At 41.2% G+C, this 22,872-nt stretch overlaps 2 protein-coding genes across 2 annotated transcripts in view; one reads left to right on the plus strand and one right to left on the minus strand.

The window, feature by feature from the left end:
* Positions 1–22,872, plus strand: part of LOC145996175 (poly(ADP-ribose) glycohydrolase-like) — a 135,146-nt gene that overhangs the window by 41,871 nt on the left and 70,403 nt on the right. The gene's annotated exons all lie outside the window — the stretch shown is intronic.
* LOC145996176 (uncharacterized) lies at positions 1,893–21,642 on the minus strand. Its single transcript, XM_083132529.1, has 2 exons — positions 21,473–21,642; positions 1,893–4,264 (listed from the first exon to the last, which is right to left on the minus strand). The coding sequence occupies exon 2, from the start codon at positions 3,952–3,954 to the stop codon at positions 3,289–3,291; it is 666 nt and encodes a 221-aa protein (XP_082988655.1). The 5' UTR covers positions 3,955–4,264; positions 21,473–21,642; the 3' UTR covers positions 1,893–3,288.

A 22,872-nucleotide genomic window follows, 5' to 3' on the forward strand; every position in this document is an offset into this window, starting at 1 on the left:
CTTATCACCCAGCACCAACACTGCGCTGACTGATTTGTTTTGTCAGACAAAGCGTCAATACTGTTTCTATAAGCCAACCTAGTTTCAAGGAATCAGTATGTGCGGGGATACCAGCAGAAATATGTTTTATATTGCATATGTTTTAAACCAGTGGTTTCCAAAGTGTGCGCCTCGACGCCCTGGGGCGTCGTGACTGGCTTACAGGGGCGCCGCGAAATGTTCCAATATTTTCACTAAAATGACACTTACTTGTTAGTCTACACCTGGTTTTAGAATCGGACCGTCGCATCAATCCAAATATGTGTTTATTTAGTACTTCTTACATATAAAATGTTTCTTAATTTGAAATATGTTTATTTTTTGACTTAACACAAACAACCTAAGCACACTAACTGAGCGTTGCAAGTGTTAGGCCTACATTCTGACTTGGACGCCACGGTAAAATCTTGAAACACTAAGGGCGCCGTGAAATGAATAAATTTTGGAACCACTGTGTCTAAAACATGTTTTTTGTTCTAGATTAAAAATTGTAATATAATTAAGCCTTGTTTCCATATTAAAAACAAAAAGTTGCTGACCAAGGCAGTTTATTAAGATAAAAACACTTAACTCTTCGTCTGAGGAAGACCCTGATACAGGGTCGAAACGTTACGTGTTAAGTGTTTTTATCTTAATAAACTGCCTTGGTCAGCAACTTTTTGTTTTTAGATTAAAAATGTAAAACATGCGCTAGTATTTTACTTTATGCTCAGGAAATCACTATTCTACTTCACAGCAAATTATGAAATAAGAGTAATGTAAATAGTTCAAAATCACAACACCGTTCTCTGGTGAATATACTTGTTACATTATATATATTAGTTTATGCTCGATTCGAAGTGATTCGAACTACTCACAAACTTTCTTGCTATCTCTTTTCACTTGTTTCTTACAACTGGTTGCTACGCAACAAAACAGTATGCTATAACATTTCTGTCTTTTTCTTTTACACAAGAAGTGATTATACATTTTACAATTTGAAAACAGTCACACATGTCCAGGAAAAAGGACGACGTCTGTTAAGATTACACTACCATTACTTAAAGCCCGATCGACCACAGAACCAACTTCAAATTTGAATGTTGTCTATGTTTGTCTTTTATGTTAAAAGCGAGGGAGGGTCACATGAACCTTTGAAATCGGCTTGGTCCAGTTGTCGTGAGGGGAAATTCTTGTGGTATTCTGCTTTGCCTAACTTACGCCTGACACCAATAGTTTTCGAAACGGATGGCAAAGGCATTCTCAACAAGGCCAAGGCGCGGGTAAGCGTAACGGTAGCAAACAAATGGTATCCGATTCCCTGCCTCTCCCTGAACCAGAAGCGAAGGGTGCATTTTACGACTGGACAAAAAAAATCAGGCGTGTGGTACCACCGCTTTTCCCCCGCTTGAAACTCCCACATCTGGAGGCGAAAATTCTGGGTTTCTTGAAGTTTGTTCTTTGGTCGACCGGGCTTTAGATGCGAATATATATATATATATATATATATATATATATATATATATATATATATATATATATATATATATATCAGTAGCAGCGATTAGGGGGCGGTTGCCCACTATGATCTCCTAATGCTGCGAAAGCGGCCCCCCACTCCCTTGTTTATATCCGGCCCTCTGAATTACTTCCCTGCTTTAATACTTTCAAATCTCTCTCTTTCCACACCTCACCCTGGGTGTCTCGCGAGCAGATTATATTAACGCCGGAATTACGAAGGGGGATTTCGAATAACATTTATATTTTTAGTCCCTAGGTTCGTTACACATGTACAGAAAATGAATAAAGAACTGGTAAACAGCAGTTTAAACAACAGCAGTTTAAACTGGTAAACAGCAGTTTAAACAACTATTGCTCAGGAAGTTCAATTTAGCAAATCATAACATTATCTTGGAGGATTGATTACATGGGTTTATTATACGTTTTATATACATATTTACATACCGCTTCCATGTGTGCATTGACCAAATCAACAAAATTGGGCACCTATGGCTTACACCATCGGCACTTCCTTTACAGCAGAGTTAGCATAACTATCTCTGCGGGCCTACCCTCAGTTTAAACGATATTCCGTTCATTACAATGAGTTTCCTTAGGCCTTTACTCTTTTCTTTTGGGCATCAATTTCAATAGGGAAATATCTAAATAATCAAAGCTTTTCTAAAGGGGACTTTGGGACAGCAACAGGGGTTGGCTTACACCAAATGCTACATTCTTATCATCAGTCTAGCCACCATAAGTGGACAAAACTAGAGGAAAAGTTCCACGTCGTCTAGAAGTTGGGGAAAAAACTGTTTTTTGTTAAGCCCAACTGGCCTTTTTTATAGTCGGGGTTGGAGTCCGTGGATGTTTACCCCGTAGCACTGGAAAATTCCACAGCAAGGGTGTTTTGAAAGACAGCTCCCCCCAACCGGGAAGCTAAAAAACAGGGGAATATCCAGTAAATATCACAATCCATTAAGCACATACACTTACATGCAATAATACCATAAAAGTACACACATGGAAACATATTAATTACCCCTACACCTTCTAGCTGGCCAGCAATTAATTAACATATTACCAAAACCAGTAATGGTTAATTCGACCATTACAATGCTAAACCTTACCTTGTCCACCCCCAGTTTTGACACCCAATAGTTACCACTGTATTTAATTGTTGCTTTTGCCACTTAACATGATTGGTTCTTGTTCTTGTAGTACTTTACTTCTTTTCTCCATCGCTGTTTATGATCATCGGCGAATTCTTTCGTTGTCCGACTGAAGTTGTGCTCTCCATTTGATGCAGAATATACAGCAGATGTCTTGTCCGTAACAAGTGATTTGGGTCTCTTTCCCAACCACACAGCATTGGCCACAATCGTAACCCTTTGTGAATATAAAGCATGGCAACGAAAAGTAGCATCAAAGTGGACAAAGGTTCCTACAGTCAGAGATCTTCTTGTTCCGTACACTTGACTGGGTTTAAATAAAACTTCCAGAATTGTTCTTCGGTATGCGAACTCTATACAGCCCTCGTCGTCGGAGGTTACTTTGCTGACTTTCCCACAATAACCAGCCAATGTCACACAAGACAGTGCTTTCCCAGACAGAGCTTCGGTATTGTATATATCTATATTGGTATTCCTTTTCAGTTGGTAAAGTTTTCTTTTTACTCCACTAAACATTGCCACATATTCTCGCAACTTTTCGTTGAAAAGAGTTCTGGCATGATTTCGAGCACCTGTGTTCAAAACGTTGTACATACCTCTATACTTCTTTTTTCTTCGAAGATGGCGTTTTATTGCTACTTTGGTATGTTTTTTTGTGACGACCTCTAGCATAACGTTTACCAACACTGCGGTTCAAAAGACCATTTTCAAGTAGGGTTTCCAATCTTGTCTTAGGTCTGATCCAAGGTATCTCATCCTCATTCTCCTGACTGACCTCAGGAATACAATCTTGAGTGTCCTTCTTTTCATTCTTCTTCTTCTTCTTCTTCTTAGTCTTCTTCATCTTCTCTATCTTGCCTTGGCAACTCTTCAGTTCTGGTGGACTATCCATAAGAATACAACCCTCAAAGAAATCATAAATACCATGGTTTTCTGGCCATATTCTTAACTTAGTCTTAGAACAAGTTAGAATTATCGCTCCCTGTGAAATATTGCGATGTATTGTGTGCCTGGGAAATGGCATCTCGGGGTTCATAATATCTGGTATCCGGTAATGCTTCTTCTCTTTTGAGATCCATCCTAGGTTGTCTTTGTACTCTATCTTCTGACTCCTCTCTGGGTTCTTCTGTGGACTTCTCCTCTTCAACAGTTGATTCGGTTTTTTATTTGATACACTATAGTCACACATTGCAGGCTTGATTTGTACCTTTGGTACCTTGGACGTCTTCTTTCTTCTCCGTGGAAGCATTTTTGTTTTCTCCATTATTAGTTGTTTGATTGGGATATATACCTTGTGTTTCGAAAGTCAAACTTTGTTTCAAATACTCTGGACAAGTCAGGACTGTCACCCAAGACCGATTCCAGAAGTTATTGCACTATGTGGTAACTTTAGTAGCTGAGCTCCTGAACCGTATCTGCGGAACAAGTGCCTTCACCACACCACACTAACACTGCTTTCCTGTCACACCTGTTTGGTAGCTTTCTGGGTTTCACGGAAGCAACATGTACCAGAAGACAATGATGCCAGTTACAAACCAACATCCTGATGAGCGCCAGCACTAAGGCACAAATTCCTATAAGAAAAGAGAAAAGTAATATAATTTTAACTCAACGATATATGTGACTTTACACACAATAGTACCGGTCTCCGCTACGAGGACAGGAGTCCCGGGTTCGAATCCTCGCATGGCCTTTTTGATTATCCCATCAACAATTTCATCTTGTAATCACTCATTCTCAACCTTTCGATTAGTCAAAGAATAGCAGAAAAGCGATGTTAAATAACAAAAATCAAAGGGCCAATCCATGAGTTCCGAGTGTGACAATCACACACTTCAAATCTAAATTGAAAGACATTGAGCTCGTCCATAGCATAATTATAGTATTCAGAATGATGACATTGTTACTGTCCTAAAGAGGGAGCTCTGTGAACAACGTTGTTTTGGAGCAATTCAAGAATAACGGGAGTTCTGGGTGTGACTCACACGGCGGTAAAAGCTTCACCTACCACCATACATCTTGAAAACTGAATTTTTACAACTTTTTTATCCACCATAATTTTGGGGGGGGAATGTAGATTGTAACCTTCCATCTCATCTCTTTTATTCCAACGAAAACATTTTTATTTTTACTGTTATTAATTTTTAGAAAAGTTCCGGGTGTGACCTATGTGAACACCTCATTAATTAACTCCATTTAATACCATATTACTCACCTAATACTTTAAGTGAACAATATCAGAGGGGAAAAGAAACCTCCTCAACTCATAAATTTTAATAATAACCAAATTTATTTGTGAAAATTACAAATGTAGTGAGCATTGCTTATACACTCAGGTCTTAATGTAAAAAGACAACCTTTATCACATTTTCCACTTCTCTTTGTTAATCTGTATTCTTAATGACATTCAAGGACATGTAAATAACAAATTAGTAACTATTTAGTGTCCCGCACTAAGTTAAAACTAAAGCTTAAGTTTAATGTTGTTTAAATAGTATTTGGACTACTTTTTAAGTGGTAAGATCACTTTGTGATGGATTGGGACCAAATCATATCAAATTTACACACAATAATTCTTAATGTTACAATTTCACAATAGAGACGTAGCGAAATAGGCAACCGCCTATTTATCTATATGCAATAAATAGAAGCGAGAAAAAATAGATGGAAAAGGCTACTTTTTGTGGGCAATAAAACTGCAACACTGTTTTTATGCGGCTTTAAATTCTATACTGAACGCAACTCCAACTGGCGGCTGACCTTGACAGCTATTTCTGGCCATTTCTGTCACCCAATCGTCTTCGGGGGGGGGGGGGGGGTGGCTCAATGGGTGTCAACAAACTCAGTTGTGAAATAAGAGCTGAAGGGGTCCACATCGCTCTCCCGAAGCAACGTTGCCAAGCGTACTTCTGTTTTTGCAAGTTGTCTATTTGCGTGTGATACTCCCTCGTGTAGGACGACATGTGCAGTTCTACCATTAACACCCCGCTGACTTCTGGTGCTGGCAATATCGTTGACCGAGAAGACTCTCTCGCTCTTTCCAGTACGTTTGGCAACATAGTGGACCCAACACTCAGGACCGGATTTAGACGAAATTGGGCCTGATGTTGAAACAATGAAATACCATCGATTTTTTTCTGTACAACTAACTTTCAAGGTGAAAAATTTACTACGTCGCACTTACCGAACAATAATAAAGTGGCAACAATCGCCAAGATATTGCAAAAAACGCAGCTAAATTACTAAGTAAACTGTTTAACGTAAAATTGATAGCATTAAGTTGAAATCTTCGCTGAACAATAAACACAACGACGTTATAGTTACGTCACAACGCAAAGAATAATAGTAACTGTATAATAAGTAACGCTGTGTCTAGGCGTCCGAAATTGGGGCTCCAAATTTCGGAAAATTCTCGTCTGTTTCCATCTGGGCCTATTTCAGGAATGGGCCTAATGCTGCAGCATCAATAGCACCCACCTTAATCCGGCCCTGCCAACACTAATTTGTTTCGTCCCGCGAACAATGTTCGGTACCTTGTGACTCGAAAATGCCCGATTTCAGTCGAAGAAAATTCAACTGATCGCTGATTCGCTGTTTCCCAGCCGCCAGTTGGAGTTGCGTTCAGTATAGTTAAACGTTACAATTTGAACGAATACGTCAAATACGTTAGTACTTAAATAAACTGGGTGGCAGCCGTCTGATTTTAGAATAAAATCACTTATCGTTGTATCGAATCTGTGATTGTTGTGCGTGTTAAGCGTTTTAATGAAACTCGGAAGTAGAAAAAAAAAATACCGTTTACGATTGCACTAGGCAACAATGCACAATGAACGTTGCAAGATCGTGAGCTCTAGCAAGCTATTTCTCAGCATCTACTCGGATTGTTTGGCTCTACTCCGTATAAACTGTCGTGTCGGATGAAAAATTATGGATACCAGAGTTTGGACTCTAATTAAAAATTAACCAGTAGACCTACATAATAACGAGTTGCAGCAGAATGTATCTTATTCAATTCTGCGTTAAGCTGTGGTAACCATTTTTTCTTCTAATATGCCTTCGATTTTTTATAGTCGTCAAAACAAAAAAAAAGTGTTGTTTTTGTGTTTTCCAAACGACCAATCTCTTTGAAATTCTACAAAATAAAAAAAAACTTGTGGTCCGATCGTGATGAAATTTAAATACAGTGCAGGTAGAAAGGTTTAAAATACAATTCTTAATTTTCATTTTCTTTAATCGGCCCAAAACAAATCTCTTATCAATTTCGTGAAAAAACTTTTTCTTAGTATTGAGTAGTTCTACAAATACAATCTTGGTCTTGTTTGGAACCTCCTTGCAGCTCCTTTTCTCATTGTCAATTCACATTGCGAAACCGACTTTATACGGATTTTTATTCAACGGATTAAAGATGTGTGTTGAACGTGGCAACACCACACGTTCAGATACCCGTGGAAACTGCGGGCTGTCACTGCGAGCGTTGTCGCCACATTCAACAAACAGTTTTGTTCTCACGACGATAAAATATCGAATACACACTTTGAAAAAAAAATGGTTACTATATCTTAACGTAGAATTCAATAAGCTAATTTTTTTACGTAACTCGTTTTTATGTAGATCTAGTGGTTCATTTTTACTTAGAGTCCAACCTCGGGAATCCATAATTGTTAATCTGACAGTAGTGTCCGCTACCAAAGGCGCCAACTTTCAATAAATTTTGGGAGGGCAAGGTTGGCATAAGCAATATTTTATATATGTTAATATATATAATATCTGTCCCTCTACGTAAGTTTGGAGGGGGGGCGGCAGAAAGTGCCTTACACCACTAAATGATTTGATTTCATTTGTTGTTTCTAAGTCCACTTTATGCACATATAGGCTAATCGGGACTGGGCCTACACTTTTAAAGTGGGATCCAAACTAGGGACGGCCAAATCCGGAATCCGGATAGTAAAAAACGGAGAATCCGAATTTCGGAGGGAATCCGGATATCGGAGGGAATCCGGATTTCGGAGGGAATCTGTATGACAGTCAGATTTACCGTCATTATTATTATCATTATTATTCATGTATGTAGCGGTAAAAAGACGTGTTGATTCAAAGTGTTAAGTGTTTTAATTTGTAAGATTACATATTTGATTTTTGCCAAGCCGACGGGAGGAACGAGACATTAGCTTGTGTTAAGGGTGAGCACCTGAAGGGTCACGCTATGCGTCTAAAGCTTAGGAAATTCGACCGTAATGACAAACATTTAAATATCTCGGTTTCCATCGGTCAGATTCATGTGAAACTTATACCAGCGCAGCGGCATGTGTGCAAGGACGGATATGTGGAGTTTCGTCACGATCAAGCGACAATTACGGACGCCAGATCAAATCGGTTCTAATTGATCAGTTTGTGGACAGCGATTGCAATTGAGCTATGGGCGACAGCCAGGCGGAAGCTTAATCCGCACAAGTCAACTTCGGACACGGTACGTCCTAGTTTGGAGACAATAGAGCAAAGTGGACTGACCCCTTCGGAAGCGTCACTCCAACGTGCGCATAGCGTCGTTTTTCAAAATCTAAATAAAACGAAGGACATGGTTTTTCGACACACAGTCTTACCGCGATCCTTGTAGCGAGAGAAGCTCCGTGCTACCTCTCCATATACAGTTTTGCCGCGATTCTTGGAACGAGAGCACCTTCGTGCTACCTTTCGTGTACAGTGGACTTTGTTGTGTTGTGCGAACACCAGTGTGTGTGATAGGCAGTAAGTCTACACGAGTGCGCCTACCTCAACCGCTGGGGGAAGTTGAAGCGAAACCGTTCCGTGATTACCTTACGCCATTTATAATTTTTGAGAAACGAGGAACACCGGAAACTATGGCGGGCTAGAGGGAGAAGAGAGATGAGGGCGTTACGTCGATTCGCCTGATGTCAGAAGAAGCTACGCCGACGATGCCTATCCGCCGCCATGGAGAGAGAGAGAACGTCGAACGCCGCCCTATTGATACGCCGACGATGCCTACCATCCGCCACGTTGACGTCCCGACGACGCTTACCAGCCGCGACAGAGAGACGTAGAGAGAGATGTTGACGCCCCGACGACGCCTACCAGCCGCGACAGAGAGATGTAGGGAGAGATGTTGACGCTCCGACGACGCCGACGACGCCTACCAGCCGCGACAGAGAGATGTAGAGAGAGATGTTGACGCCCCGACGACGCCTACAACGACCGCTCAGATGCGACGTCCGAACCGCGCCATTCCACGGAGATCCACCGATCCCGAGAGGAAGAGGAGCCGGGAAACTAGGTGTTTGAATCCTTCTCGCATCTTCATCGTCGCGACCAAAGGAACCTTTCGCGTGGATACTATGTGTTTCAATCGCCCATAAAGACGCCTGGATGCACCCCGGGAGCTGAGAGATGGTAAAGTATTCATCTGTGTGAACCTTAACACGTGACGGCCCGATTGATTTAGAGAACGCCCTTGAAATTCGTCGACATTTGGAAAACGCCCACTCAACTCGAAATTTTACATCAAACTCCCGTCGCGCTTGTCATTTGTAATCTATCCGTCTCAGGCCAATTTTTCTTATTCCTTGTGATATTTTTTTTTTGATCTTAAATTCATTGTTGTTTGTGCTCCTTTGTATTTGTTTAAAGTGCGTACTATTAGAGTAAAGCGCCGCCCGCTTAATTGCATATTCCACTTGAGGTTTGTTCATTTTTATGTGTCAGCGCTGTGTCGCTGCTAGCTATGTCCGGTCGCATATGTGATTATTTGTTAAAGTATTTGCCTGGTAATGTGAATTGCTCGTCGCGGCGAAGTGTTTAAGTCCCGCCTGCTAGAGAGTACATGTTTGCGTCACTCAACGGAGGTTATTTGTTATGTTTGGAACCACGTGAGGTCTTGTAAAAGGAAAACGTCCGCCCACGTGAATGTAATTGCCGTTGAGACGCCTTTGTTTATACTGGTCAAGTAATGTATGGTCACCGCGCCGACTAGTTTCTTTTTTAAAAACAAAAGGTGAACTTAAGTAAGGGCTGGCTAGGATTTAAATAGCACTGGAGCAAAATCACAAATGACCTGATTAGACAAAAAGTAAGATAAAATTAATTGAGAATGCAATAATTAGGGCTTGTCATAAAACCTGTACATGTCATGTATAATTTCTTGTGTCGATGACCCCATGAGGTTTGAATCTGAGAGAGAATGTGAGAGTGCAAGTGTGGGGACCTGTAATGATTCCATTTTTGTTGGTTATGAATAGAATATACTTTTTATTTTCATGTTAATTTTGGGCTATATCATTTTCGTATGTATGTCGCTACCCGTGATTTTCAGGTATGCAGCTAGCCGCTTCCCGGCTACAGGTAAAGAGGTGGTAATTTGAAAGTACACATGTCTTTGTTTTTATTCGATATGGCTTATCACTATGCACTGTTGGTCACCGGTTCCTACACACGAACTTAACCTGGACCGTAACGCTATTTCGCTTGTCCGAGGGAGATTTTGCCGCCTCTATTTAGGTAGTGGTAGCATTTGTCTTCCCGGGCAAGGGAGGGTGTTTCATTTCAATCACACATGTTTTTGGCGCGGCGAACAGGGGACCGGTTTTTTTTAAATCGAAAGCATCATCAGTGCAGGTGTTCATACATATTTTGGCGCCGCGAACACAAGGGACCGGTATATTTTAAATCGAAAGCACCCTCAGTGCAGGTGCATATGTCGTTTTTGTAAGGGCTACGTCAGGCGTATTTTGGTGTCATGTAACTGTGTTTCATTGTGAGATTTTATTGTTTTATTTTTTACGTGAGGTGGTAATTGAGATATTAGGCGTTTATTTTGTTAAGGCAATAGGGCAGCTACTTAAGGCGTTAGGCATTTTAAAATTTTTGTTTGGCATATGGCATTAGGCGTTAAGTTGAGTTCTGGCAAAAGGGGAATCGACCGCCCTTATCTTTTTTCGTTTGTGAATTGTTTAAATATAAATATTGGTATATATTGTGAGCGCTCACGTTTACGCTTGTCAGCGAGCATTGAGAATCGACCGAGGGTTGAATATTTGATTTCATGAAATTGCGCAACCGCCGCATCGAGAACTTAAACATGAGTGACGTAAGGGTGATTTGCGATGTCTGCAGCGAGGAGTTCCCAGAAAGTGAAAATGTCGGCACAGCTAGCCTCGTTTGCCCCCGGTGCGATGTCCCGTTAAGTCCGCTTGAAGAAACCAGTCTACCGAACAGCGGGGGGCAAGCCAATGAGGTCAGCGCGCAACAGGTTTCTCCGGGAGGTGCAGAACGGGTCAACGAAGCAGCTAGCCTCAGTGGTACCAGCTCCCGACAGATCATCGAGATACTACTGCGGATAGAATCCAAGATGGAAGCCATGAGAAGCGGAATTGAGGCTTCGCTAGAATCAATGATGGAAGTCACGCGAAGCGGAATCGAAGCCTCGCTGGAAGCCAAGATAGAGGTCATCAGCACCCAGATGCAAGTGACGGAAGACCGCCTCCAGGAGACCATCCGTACTTCCGGGGAGGCGATTACGCAGGAACTCGTCACTCGGGTACAGGAATGCGAATCCCGTGTCGAAGCCAAAATCGCCGAAATCAACGTGCGGACCGAGCGGCAAGAGGACCAGATGGCAACACTGTCTCAGAGCGTGCGCGACCAGGAGGAAGGTATGCAGCAGATGGCCCGACAATGCGTGCAGCTGGAAGCGACATGTGACCGTGGCATAGACTCCCTGGGGCGACATGTGCGGGAAATTTCAGTTAAAGCCGAAGGGAATTCCGAACCGATTGAGGACCTCGAGATGAAAGTGCGTGAACTGAGCATAACTAGCAGCGGCACTTCACAATCGTCGCGGGAGACCCGAGTGACATCACCACCGGCAGCCGACGTCGCCACTTGCTCGAACGGCGAAAGCGACCAGCGAGCTCCAGAAACGCCCCGCCCCCTTCGAAGAGAAGACGCTACGTCACCACCCCCGAGCAACCACCACGCTCCAGGGGCTGAATGGAACCGCCAGCTACAAGATCCACCTTCACCGCAACGAAGACGCCCGTTCAGAGGCAGGAGACGGCGTGGAGGTCCGACTCGTGCGTCGCCGAGAAGAAACGACGGCTTTTTTCAGAACGGCCAAGTCCGGGATGGATTTGATCGGCGCAACGCGCATAGCAGATCGGTCAGCCCGGAGTCAGATCGAACAGATGCAGGACGCCGTGGAGCAAGAATCCCATGGAGCCCAGCGAGAGACACGAACAGGCCAAATTCGAGACACGGTTCGCCCAGATACGAAAGAGAGAGCGACGTAAGAATGCGAGCTGACACGTAAATGCTCACATCTTGTTCTTGTTTTGTGTACATACTCTTCGTGTTATGTTTATATTCAGGGTGTTATTATATATGTTATGTAACTGAAAGGTCACAGTGTCAGTGCAGTGCATAGAGTAAATTTTTATATACAGGGTGTTCATATATTTGTTTGCCAATTTTTATATACAGAGTGTTCAAGGATTTGTAACCAAAAAATTCTGTCCCTGTGTAGAGCGAATTTTTCACGCTTACGAAATCCTTGGAAGAAGGAGAGGTGCGAGGTTATGACAGTCAGATTTACCGTCATTATTATTATCATTATTATTCATGTATGTAGCGGTAAAAAGACGTGTTGATTCAAAGTGTTAAGTGTTTTAATTTGTAAGATTACATATTTGATTTTTGCCAAGCCGACGGGAGGAACGAGACATTAGCTTGTGTTAAGGGTGAGCACCTGAAGGGTCACGCTATGCGTCTAAAGCTTAGGAAATTCGACCGTAATGACAAACATTTAAATATCTCGGTTTCCATCGGTCAGATTCATGTGAAACTTATACCAGCGCAGCGGCATGTGTGCAAGGACGGATATGTGGAGTTTCGTCACGATCAAGCGACAATTACGGACGCCAGATCAAATCGGTTCTAATTGATCAGTTTGTGGACAGCGATTGCAATTGAGCTATGGGCGACAGCCAGGCGGAAGCTTAATCCGCACAAGTCAACTTCGGACACGGTACGTCCTAGTTTGGAGACAATAGAGCAAAGTGGACTGACCCCTTCGGAAGCGTCACTCCAACGTGCGCATAGCGTCGTTTTTCAAAATCTAAATAAAACGAAGGACATGGTTTTTCGACACACAGTCTTACCGCGATCCTTGTAGCGAGAGAAGCTCCGTGCTACCTCTCCATATACAGTTTTGCCGCGATTCTTGGAACGAGAGCACCTTCGTGCTACCTTTCGTGTACAGTGGACTTTGTTGTGTTGTGCGAACACCAGTGTGTGTGATAGGCAGTAAGTCTACACGAGTGCGCCTACCTCAACCGCTGGGGGAAGTTGAAGCGAAACCGTTCCGTGATTACCTTACGCCATTTATAATTTTTGAGAAACGAGGAACACCGGAAACTATGGCGGGCTAGAGGGAGAAGAGAGATGAGGGCGTTACGTCGATTCGCCTGATGTCAGAAGAAGCTACGCCGACGATGCCTATCCGCCGCCATGGAGAGAGAGAGAACGTCGAACGCCGCCCTATTGATACGCCGACGATGCCTACCATCCGCCACGTTGACGTCCCGACGACGCTTACCAGCCGCGACAGAGAGACGTAGAGAGAGATGTTGACGCCCCGACGACGCCTACCAGCCGCGACAGAGAGATGTAGGGAGAGATGTTGACGCTCCGACGACGCCGACGACGCCTACCAGCCGCGACAGAGAGATGTAGAGAGAGATGTTGACGCCCCGACGACGCCTACAACGACCGCTCAGATGCGACGTCCGAACCGCGCCATTCCACGGAGATCCACCGATCCCGAGAGGAAGAGGAGCCGGGAAACTAGGTGTTTGAATCCTTCTCGCATCTTCATCGTCGCGACCAAAGGAACCTTTCGCGTGGATACTATGTGTTTCAATCGCCCATAAAGACGCCTGGATGCACCCCGGGAGCTGAGAGATGGTAAAGTATTCATCTGTGTGAACCTTAACACGTGACGGCCCGATTGATTTAGAGAACGCCCTTGAAATTCGTCGACATTTGGAAAACGCCCACTCAACTCGAAATTTTACATCAAACTCCCGTCGCGCTTGTCATTTGTAATCTATCCGTCTCAGGCCAATTTTTCTTATTCCTTGTGATATTTTTTTTTTGATCTTAAATTCATTGTTGTTTGTGCTCCTTTGTATTTGTTTAAAGTGCGTACTATTAGAGTAAAGCGCCGCCCGCTTAATTGCATATTCCACTTGAGGTTTGTTCATTTTTATGTGTCAGCGCTGTGTCGCTGCTAGCTATGTCCGGTCGCATATGTGATTATTTGTTAAAGTATTTGCCTGGTAATGTGAATTGCTCGTCGCGGCGAAGTGTTTAAGTCCCGCCTGCTAGAGAGTACATGTTTGCGTCACTCAACGGAGGTTATTTGTTATGTTTGGAACCACGTGAGGTCTTGTAAAAGGAAAACGTCCGCCCACGTGAATGTAATTGCCGTTGAGACGCCTTTGTTTATACTGGTCAAGTAATGTATGGTCACCGCGCCGACTAGTTTCTTTTTTAAAAACAAAAGGTGAACTTAAGTAAGGGCTGGCTAGGATTTAAATAGCACTGGAGCAAAATCACAAATGACCTGATTAGACAAAAAGTAAGATAAAATTAATTGAGAATGCAATAATTAGGGCTTGTCATAAAACCTGTACATGTCATGTATAATTTCTTGTGTCGATGACCCCATGAGGTTTGAATCTGAGAGAGAATGTGAGAGTGCAAGTGTGGGGACCTGTAATGATTCCATTTTTGTTGGTTATGAATAGAATATACTTTTTATTTTCATGTTAATTTTGGGCTATATCATTTTCGTATGTATGTCGCTACCCGTGATTTTCAGGTATGCAGCTAGCCGCTTCCCGGCTACAGGTAAAGAGGTGGTAATTTGAAAGTACACATGTCTTTGTTTTTATTCGATATGGCTTATCACTATGCACTGTTGGTCACCGGTTCCTACACACGAACTTAACCTGGACCGTAACGCTATTTCGCTTGTCCGAGGGAGATTTTGCCGCCTCTATTTAGGTAGTGGTAGCATTTGTCTTCCCGGGCAAGGGAGGGTGTTTCATTTCAATCACACATCTGCGCCATCGGGGAGGACTCTGTGTTTTAAAAGACACATCTGTGTGCACGGGTAATCCGTTCACCAAATCTTCTGATTAAAATTCTCTCCATCCCCTCCAGTCCTCCAGTCTAGAAAAAAATAGCGAAAGAAACCGATGTTGTCACCTGTTGTAAAGCCTCTTGGCTATCATTCCTGTCTTTCGATCACACTTTAAACTGTAGGTCCAGTCCCGATTAGCCTTACTGTGCATAAAGTGGACTTAAACTTCCAACTCAATCAATCTATCTTTCCTGTGAGAATCTTGATATGGCGTCCCTACTTCTCTCATTTATGTGTCTCTTCCCTGATGCCCTTCAATTGCCCAGTATGTACTTTGATTTGTACAGTCATGGACACTTCTGAGTTGTAACGATTCCATTGAAAGTTAATGGAATTCTTTTAACACAGAAGTGTCCGTGACTGTACAGGGGATACTTTATATTATCCCTTTAAATTAAGAAGAAATTTATCATAGCCCATACTTTATTAGTTGAACGACATATTACACTAATTAATTTGATTTATTTGTTGTATTTAACTTCGTATTTCTTCCACTTTTGGCTAATCGCGAAGATGAGGATGAATAAGCAGACGAAGGGACAATCACAAACACACATGGGCAGATCAGAAAACCACAAAAAAGCTCCACGTAGGATTGTACTGGCTGTGAATCCAGACGCCATAGTCTCCTTAGTCTGCTGAATGCAGTCCTCGGCGTACTACGTGGAAGACAGTATGACATCGGGTTGGTAGAGTGTTAAATTCATGAGACAATTATTAAAAATTATCTAGCTTAACCGAAGTTAAAATTAGCATAATTTGTATAAAAACAAGAGCCCTTGGAATCAAATTAATTCCAAATTGATGAAGAATTGGATATTTATTGGATAACAAAAGAGGATATTATATTCAGTTGGCGAAAAGTTAATATTTTATGCATATTATAATAAATAGTAGTGAAAAAGCATGAATCTTTGGTATTGTTCTTCAAAACCGTATGATCCCAATGTAATCCTTGCCTTCCAATAAGTTCGAATAACCCTCGGTTATACAACAAATGCTAAACAAGTATAGCCTATTTTCATTATTCCATTTTAATAACTCTTTCGAGGGGGTCCGGCCCCCTGGACCCTCGCCTAAACACGAATTTCGTGGTTGACTGTGACTGATGAAATACTTGATTGTGCACTCCTTTGCCCCTACACTAATTTTTTCTAATATCTTCACTACTATGGGAGAGCTTCAGCCCCCAAAACTCATCTTGGTTACGCTCAAAGAGAAAGTTTACCAATGATATGTACATATCCCACTGTATGTTTCTCCATCCATTTAAGGCAAAAATTCTCAATGGAAGGAATGACTATGGGGGCGGGGTATACACATTCTCTACCTCCCCCACCCACAAAGTTGGACATAGATGTGTCCAGGGGGGGGGGGAGGCGGCCGAAGCCTCCCTAAATCCAACAATTATCTAATTTAAATAGTGTATAGTGGCTGGCACCTAGCTACAGACAGTATTTAGAAATATGTTTCAGGGGAGGTCCGAACCAATTCTCAATAATAATAATAATAATGCTTAAATTAAAAGAATTATATTAAATAAAATTAATACTAATCACAATATATAAATTAATATTATATTATTATTATATGAATAGGTAAAAAGGCCGTATAAGAATAGATGTAACAGCGCATATCCATTATGTAGCTTACCTGTAGTTAAGATCGGAATAATTTATATAAAAACAAGTGCCCTGGCAATGAAATTAATGTCAAAGAGATTAAGAATTGTATATTTATTGAATAACAAAAATGATGTGAGATGCAGTTGGAGAAAAGTAAAGTTTCTGATTAATATTTTATGCATATTATTATGAGTAGTAGTGTGCATAAATATTCTTTGTAATGTCATTCGAAACCATAGGATCCCAATATAATTCTTGCCAATACATTCAGAGGAAATTTATAACCATCGGTTAAACAACATTATTTAATATTATTCTTGGTAAATGTTTCCCCTGGACCCTCTCCTAGATATGTCATTGTATAGTGATCAGGAGTGTATCAACAATTTTCCATTTGGGAGTGTACAAATGTAGGGATTGTAAGGGTACATTTTAAGCCAAAGTGGCCATAAATTTGGCCTCTGTGATAAATTTTACAGGGTGTTGAGGAAATTGTTGTGAGGGTGTTAGGCAAGTGTGGATAAATCCTGATAGTGGTAATTAATTTTACTTAGCAGGATTAACATCTTTTGTAAAAAGTTGTAATATGCTGAAAAATATATCTTCACAGATTCTACACTCCCACACACTTTTTCACCTTTATTTGGCGACTGCTGATAAGGGATGAGTCCCCCTCCCGAAATAAAATTCTGGCTATGGTTGAAACCATTGTTGGACATATGAGCACTACGTCAAATCACAGAAAATTGTTCTGTGTGCCACTCTACATTTTTTTCCAGTACAAAAAAAAAAACATTAAATTCATGGAAATTAATTTAGTGATGTGCAAATTGTGTACATGTAGTGCGAAATCCTGGGGATATAGGGGGGATTTCCTCCCCAAAATTCTTGGCCTCAAAATCCACCCGCAACAAAAAAATCCAGGGGGAGAGTTTTTGTTATACTAACATAAGATAAGTAATTAGTTTTGACTTCAAATATATTTTTGTAATTATAATATCGAAAATACACACGAAGTAGTGTGATTATGAGTTTTGAATGCTTTCTCTCTCTCTCTCTCTTTCAATAACAATATACAGGGAGGGCACTATTAAAGTACAACAAGAATGCAAGACAAATATAACTATGAAATTTAATTGATTTATATTATATTAACACAGGCACGTATCCAGGAATTCCTTTCGGGGGGGGGGGGGCTCAACACCATTTTTTTAAGGGGTATATTAAGAACCTCACAATTAAATGTTTAAGACCAGTGGTGGCAATTGGGTTCCAAAACGGGGGCGGGGGGGGGGCAGAGGGTGGTGCAAGGAAAGTTTACTTTCTCTTGGTAGACAAGGCTTAACATTGAGAGGCCATAATGTTGAGGCAATAAAATGGGGAGCAACTATCCCTTAAATCGTCGCCACTGTAAGGCTGTCATTTTAATGAGAACGTGAAATCGGAACATTTTTTACCACTCGACTCCTCTGTTTCCATGCATTAACATTGTGTGCCGGAACCATCTCAGTACGTGTGTTTGTCCATTTCTTCTCATCAGGCATAAAAACATCTATGGTGTCTTTGAGTGTTTTTACGAAGCTGTTACACATGCACGGGATGGACAATCCACTCGACAATGCGAGATTCAAATTGTGGGCTGCGAACTGGACGCAGACAGCTCTCAAATATGTAGCTCTGATTCGAGCCTGAACACCACTAACGTGGCTTGTACTCCCATGTTTGCAGCTCTTATAAAAGCCGATACCTACCAAATTGTTTAGATTCAGGCCTTAGCACTCACAAGTGTTCAAAAATGCCTGTCATAGCTTCCGCTGTCTTGTCATATATCGGCACAAAACAAAGGAAGTCTTCTCGAATACAGCTGGATCACGAAACAATTAATGCACAATGAAAACCCTTCCGTTTTCAACACATCTAATGTTTCGTTTCCCAGTATGATCAAATGCTTATTCATTTATCTCCAGTGACGTGCCCAAGGGAGGGTTGGTGAGGTCATAACCCCTTTTTACCCAGTATTCCTTTTTTTTAAAAAAAAAAAAGGAAGAAGAAGAAGAACGTCAAAGACAGGGAAAAAATTGGCAAAATCAGGACTGACCACCAAAATTAGTATGCGTAACCCCTCTCCCTTCCGAAAATCCTGGGCACGCCACTCTTTATCTCGGACACATTTTATAAAATCAACTCACCAGAAGTTTTTATCATTCCGTATTGGAGATTGAAGTAAGATGCGTTCTTCCTGCAGGTTTGGATATGATCCTTTAGGGTGCTGTCGTCTGCCTGATTTCACACCTAACCTTAACAAGGCCCTAATTTTCCATCCTTGTGACTTGGATTTTCAAGACTTAGGAAGGTTTCAGACCGAAGGGACACGCGATACATGTCGACTGGAATGGGCCAATCAACAGCAACGTTTCACACCGTAGCGACACAAAAGGGCGCACAAACCTAATCTTCAGGCGACACGGTGTGAAATCTCCCTTATTAGGCCACTGTCATTGTCACCTTGAAGTAGTAGCTCTTGTTGAACACAGAAGAAAAAATTTCTCCTCAACCGGTGGGAATGCTCCTCAGTTTTCTTCTCTCTCCTATTTCTGTGCTTGTTCACTATACAGGTAACACCTTACGTGTACTATGTAGACATTTTAACGAAAAATCGGTTGAAGTTGGCTCAGTTGGTAGAGCCCTGATTCGGGTTCTGATAGAGCCTGCAATTTCCGCCTAAAATGTCTACATATGCAACATCTTGCTTTCTCTTCTCGACATTCATAAAATTTTCGGCTGTCTCTTTATGGTAGTTAAGTGTTTGAATGTTTTTTGAACCCAGTAGGCTTAAACAAAAGTATTTTTTATACCATGAAATTCTCGGACTGCATATACGAAATTTAGTTCTGGCAAAACTAAATCATCACTCAAAACTTTGATTTTCAGTTGATCTATGCAGCTTATTTCTGTTTTAATAAACCACTCCAATATCCGGTACTGCTGAAATATTCACTTTAGAGAGAGAGAGAGACGATTTTCGAATCACTATATCTTATAAACCAACCAGAGGACGCTGACTGATCACTAATCGACTGTTTGAATTGTCACACTTACCTCTGAAATCTCATTAACCGATTCTTTGTAGAGATGAACCGAAAAATTGAATCCGCGTATTTATATCCTCATTATATTCTAGAACGTTCCACAGATAAAACGATTCGTTAATATTGCCAGTAGTTGACTCCTCCTCTCATTCAAGAACGTACCCTCTCCCGCCTTCCAGAGATTAGAAACTACAACGAATCGCCCTACATGTGGCGCTACCTTTGTTGTGCAGCTTCCAAATGCTGACAAGTCTCTACATAGCGCTCAAGTGCGCTGCGACAACACCGAAAGCGCAAGAAAAGTTTACGTGCAATATTATCAACAACAGGGTTATAGAACTTTCTCTGTCTTTCCTTGATAATTGTCTATCTCCTTAAATCATCGTCACATTATTCAAAAAGCCAAAAACCTAATTTTTTCTAGTGAAAAATAAAAAAAATCCTGGGTGGGGGGGGCTCGAACCACCTCAACCCCGCCTTGGATACGTGCTATTAACAATAATAGGGTTATAGAACATTCTCCGTCTTGTCTCGATAATTATTTCTCCAAAATTATCATCACCTTATTCAAGAAGCCAAAATCCTAATTTTATCTAGTGCAAACAGAAATATTTCCTGAAGGGGGCTCGAACCACCTCAACCCCGCCTTGGATACGTGCTATTGACAATAGTAGGGTTATAGAACACTCTCAGTCATGTCTCGATAATTATTTCTCTCAGATTTATAGATTTATTATCTTCACATTATTCAAGACGCCAAAAATCTAATTTTACCTAGTGTAAATTTCCTGAGGGGGGGCTCGAGCCACCTCATCCCCACCTTGTATACGCGCTATTAACAATAACAGAGGTATAAAACATTCTCAGCCTTGCCTCGATAATTATTTCTCTCCTTAAATTATTTTCACATTATTCAAGAAGCCAAAAACCTAATTTTATCTAACGTAAACTGAAAAATTTCCTGGGAAGAGGGTCGAGCCCCCTGTGGCCCATCTTGGATACGTGCTACTGTCAATAACAGGGTTACCGAACATTCTGTCTTGCCTCGATAATTATTTCTCTCCTTAAATTATTGTCACATTATTTTATTTCACACCACAAGAAACCAAAAACCTCATTTTATCTAGTGTAAACCTAAAACTTTCGGGGGGGGCTCGAGCCCCCTAAGCCCCCCTCTGGATACGTGCCTGTATTAACAGAAATTAAACAAAAACTTATGCCTATATGGTACACAAATATTTAGTAATTTATTAACCAGTTATATAAAAGTAACAAATTATTTCCTTTATATGTATTTAATAATAATGCATTTTCAAATTTAGTAATTTACTTTTATATTTAATAACATTATAAATATGTATATTATATATTTGTGTGTGGGGATGTAGAATAAGATCTTCCTCCCACCCCCCACCAGTCTTCTATGATTTCGCATCCTCATATACACCTAAAAAGTTCATATTTGGGATGTTATGATAACCATAATTTTGCGAGTCGCGTAACTTGGTTCCTAACTTTCGGGGGGTAGAATCCACCTTGGAGCTTAATTTTAGAGAAGCAGAATCAAAAATTTTCAAGTCCATGCAAATAGCATCCAGGATCATTTTGATAAATAACCTTTAAATTTGCAAAATCATAAAAAAAATTCTCGTTACTTTGCATCTCAACGTTCCAGGTGGTTAACAAAAGTACCATTAACTTGTAAATTTTCATAAACCTAAATATTTTGGGCGGAAAAAAGTGCCCCAAGTTCCGCCTATGGCCTCACTTCCGATGCGCCACTGTTTCCATGTAGCTTTCTTTGCGTTTGTATACAGCCGTAATTGCAAAGACATATAAAGTACTGGTACTTACTGAGAGATTTCAGACTTGAGTATAGGAGTTCTCGATTGGCTTAAACGAAAATAAGTACAGTGTGTGTTCCTGTACCTACTGGCACTGTTTAAATAACTAAAAGAGTTCATCACACACTATCAAACGGCAGCAATACACAAATAATTAAGAGCAAACGTCCATAACTTGTAGATCACAAGAGCAAAATCACCAGCTGAAGACAGCTGAAGATCTCGAGTGGGCGCTGTTGTTTGTAGTTCGGGATTTTCCCGATCGGAGCGTGCACAGATGGCGAAGAGTAGGGAGTGTACTAACCGTGATGGATCACTTGATCTTATAGATTTTATATAAGTTTTAAATCGCAATATTTATTATCTTATCGAAATCGCAGCTGTTATGCTCGGTGGCGGAGTTCTCACTTATCGCACAAGCCTATAGCACCTTCGGCTTCTGACGTCATAGCGGAAGACATGCCTTCGTTATTAGGTTAGGCTTAGTTCTCTTATAACACATTTACAGTGTCTTTATGCTAACGTTGCGGTTTTGTTTGTGCGATGGTCGCATGCGATGACTGCGTGCAGTCGCTGCACACATACACGTCAAATGGATTCACTAGAAGTGGTTTCGTTTGTGCGTCGAACGCTAGAGAACGCATGCGGCTACTGCAACAACTCCTCTGGGAGCAGTCAGCCAGCCTGTAGCGACATCTTGCGTTCCAGAAGTAGGTTCTCGTATTCCTCGATTGTGCAACTTGTGTTTATTTCTTGGAAGAATGAGTTTTAGCAAAGAGGATGATTCAAAACTCAAGCAACTGTTTGCAGTTCAACAGGAATTATGTGATCCCTATCACAAAGATTGCATAATATTTGGGAAAACCTAGCCTCACATCTGGAGAACAGAGCAGGTGAATTGAAACTGCAGGCAAGCAGTTTAATTAGTGGTCCTGACAGAATTTCCGCAGTCTACGAAAAATATAACATATTTTAACATAGTTACACAGTTTTACATATTTCGGTGATTTATCTACATATTTCGCAAGTTTTGGCTACATAAAAATCCGGCCCTTGAAATGAGTGTTGATCGAAGAGAAGAAGAGGTATTTTACAACAGTCTGTCAATCTCGATAAAAAAAAATTGCCACGGCAATCCCTGCAAATAGTGACGGAACTGGGAAATCAAGCACGTGTCGCTTGTCGCTTGCGTGTTGCTGGAAACAGTTATTTTCTATGACTGTCCATATCCATATCTCAGTTTCATGTAATTTCTTTCATCGGTTAAGCATTCTCTCATTTTCTCTATATTTCTCGATGTTCCAACATATCTTCGATTTTTTAGCAAGCTCTTGGTAGTTATATTCTGCAAGATTCTCCCTCGAAAATCCTAATTCATCACACGTTGTCCGTAACGAATCTGTCCGAATA

The sequence above is a fragment of the Lepisma saccharinum genome, chromosome 12, assembly GCF_977018435.1.
Source record: "Lepisma saccharinum chromosome 12, izLepSacc3.1, whole genome shotgun sequence".
Lineage (NCBI taxonomy): Eukaryota > Metazoa > Arthropoda > Insecta > Zygentoma > Lepismatidae > Lepisma > Lepisma saccharinum.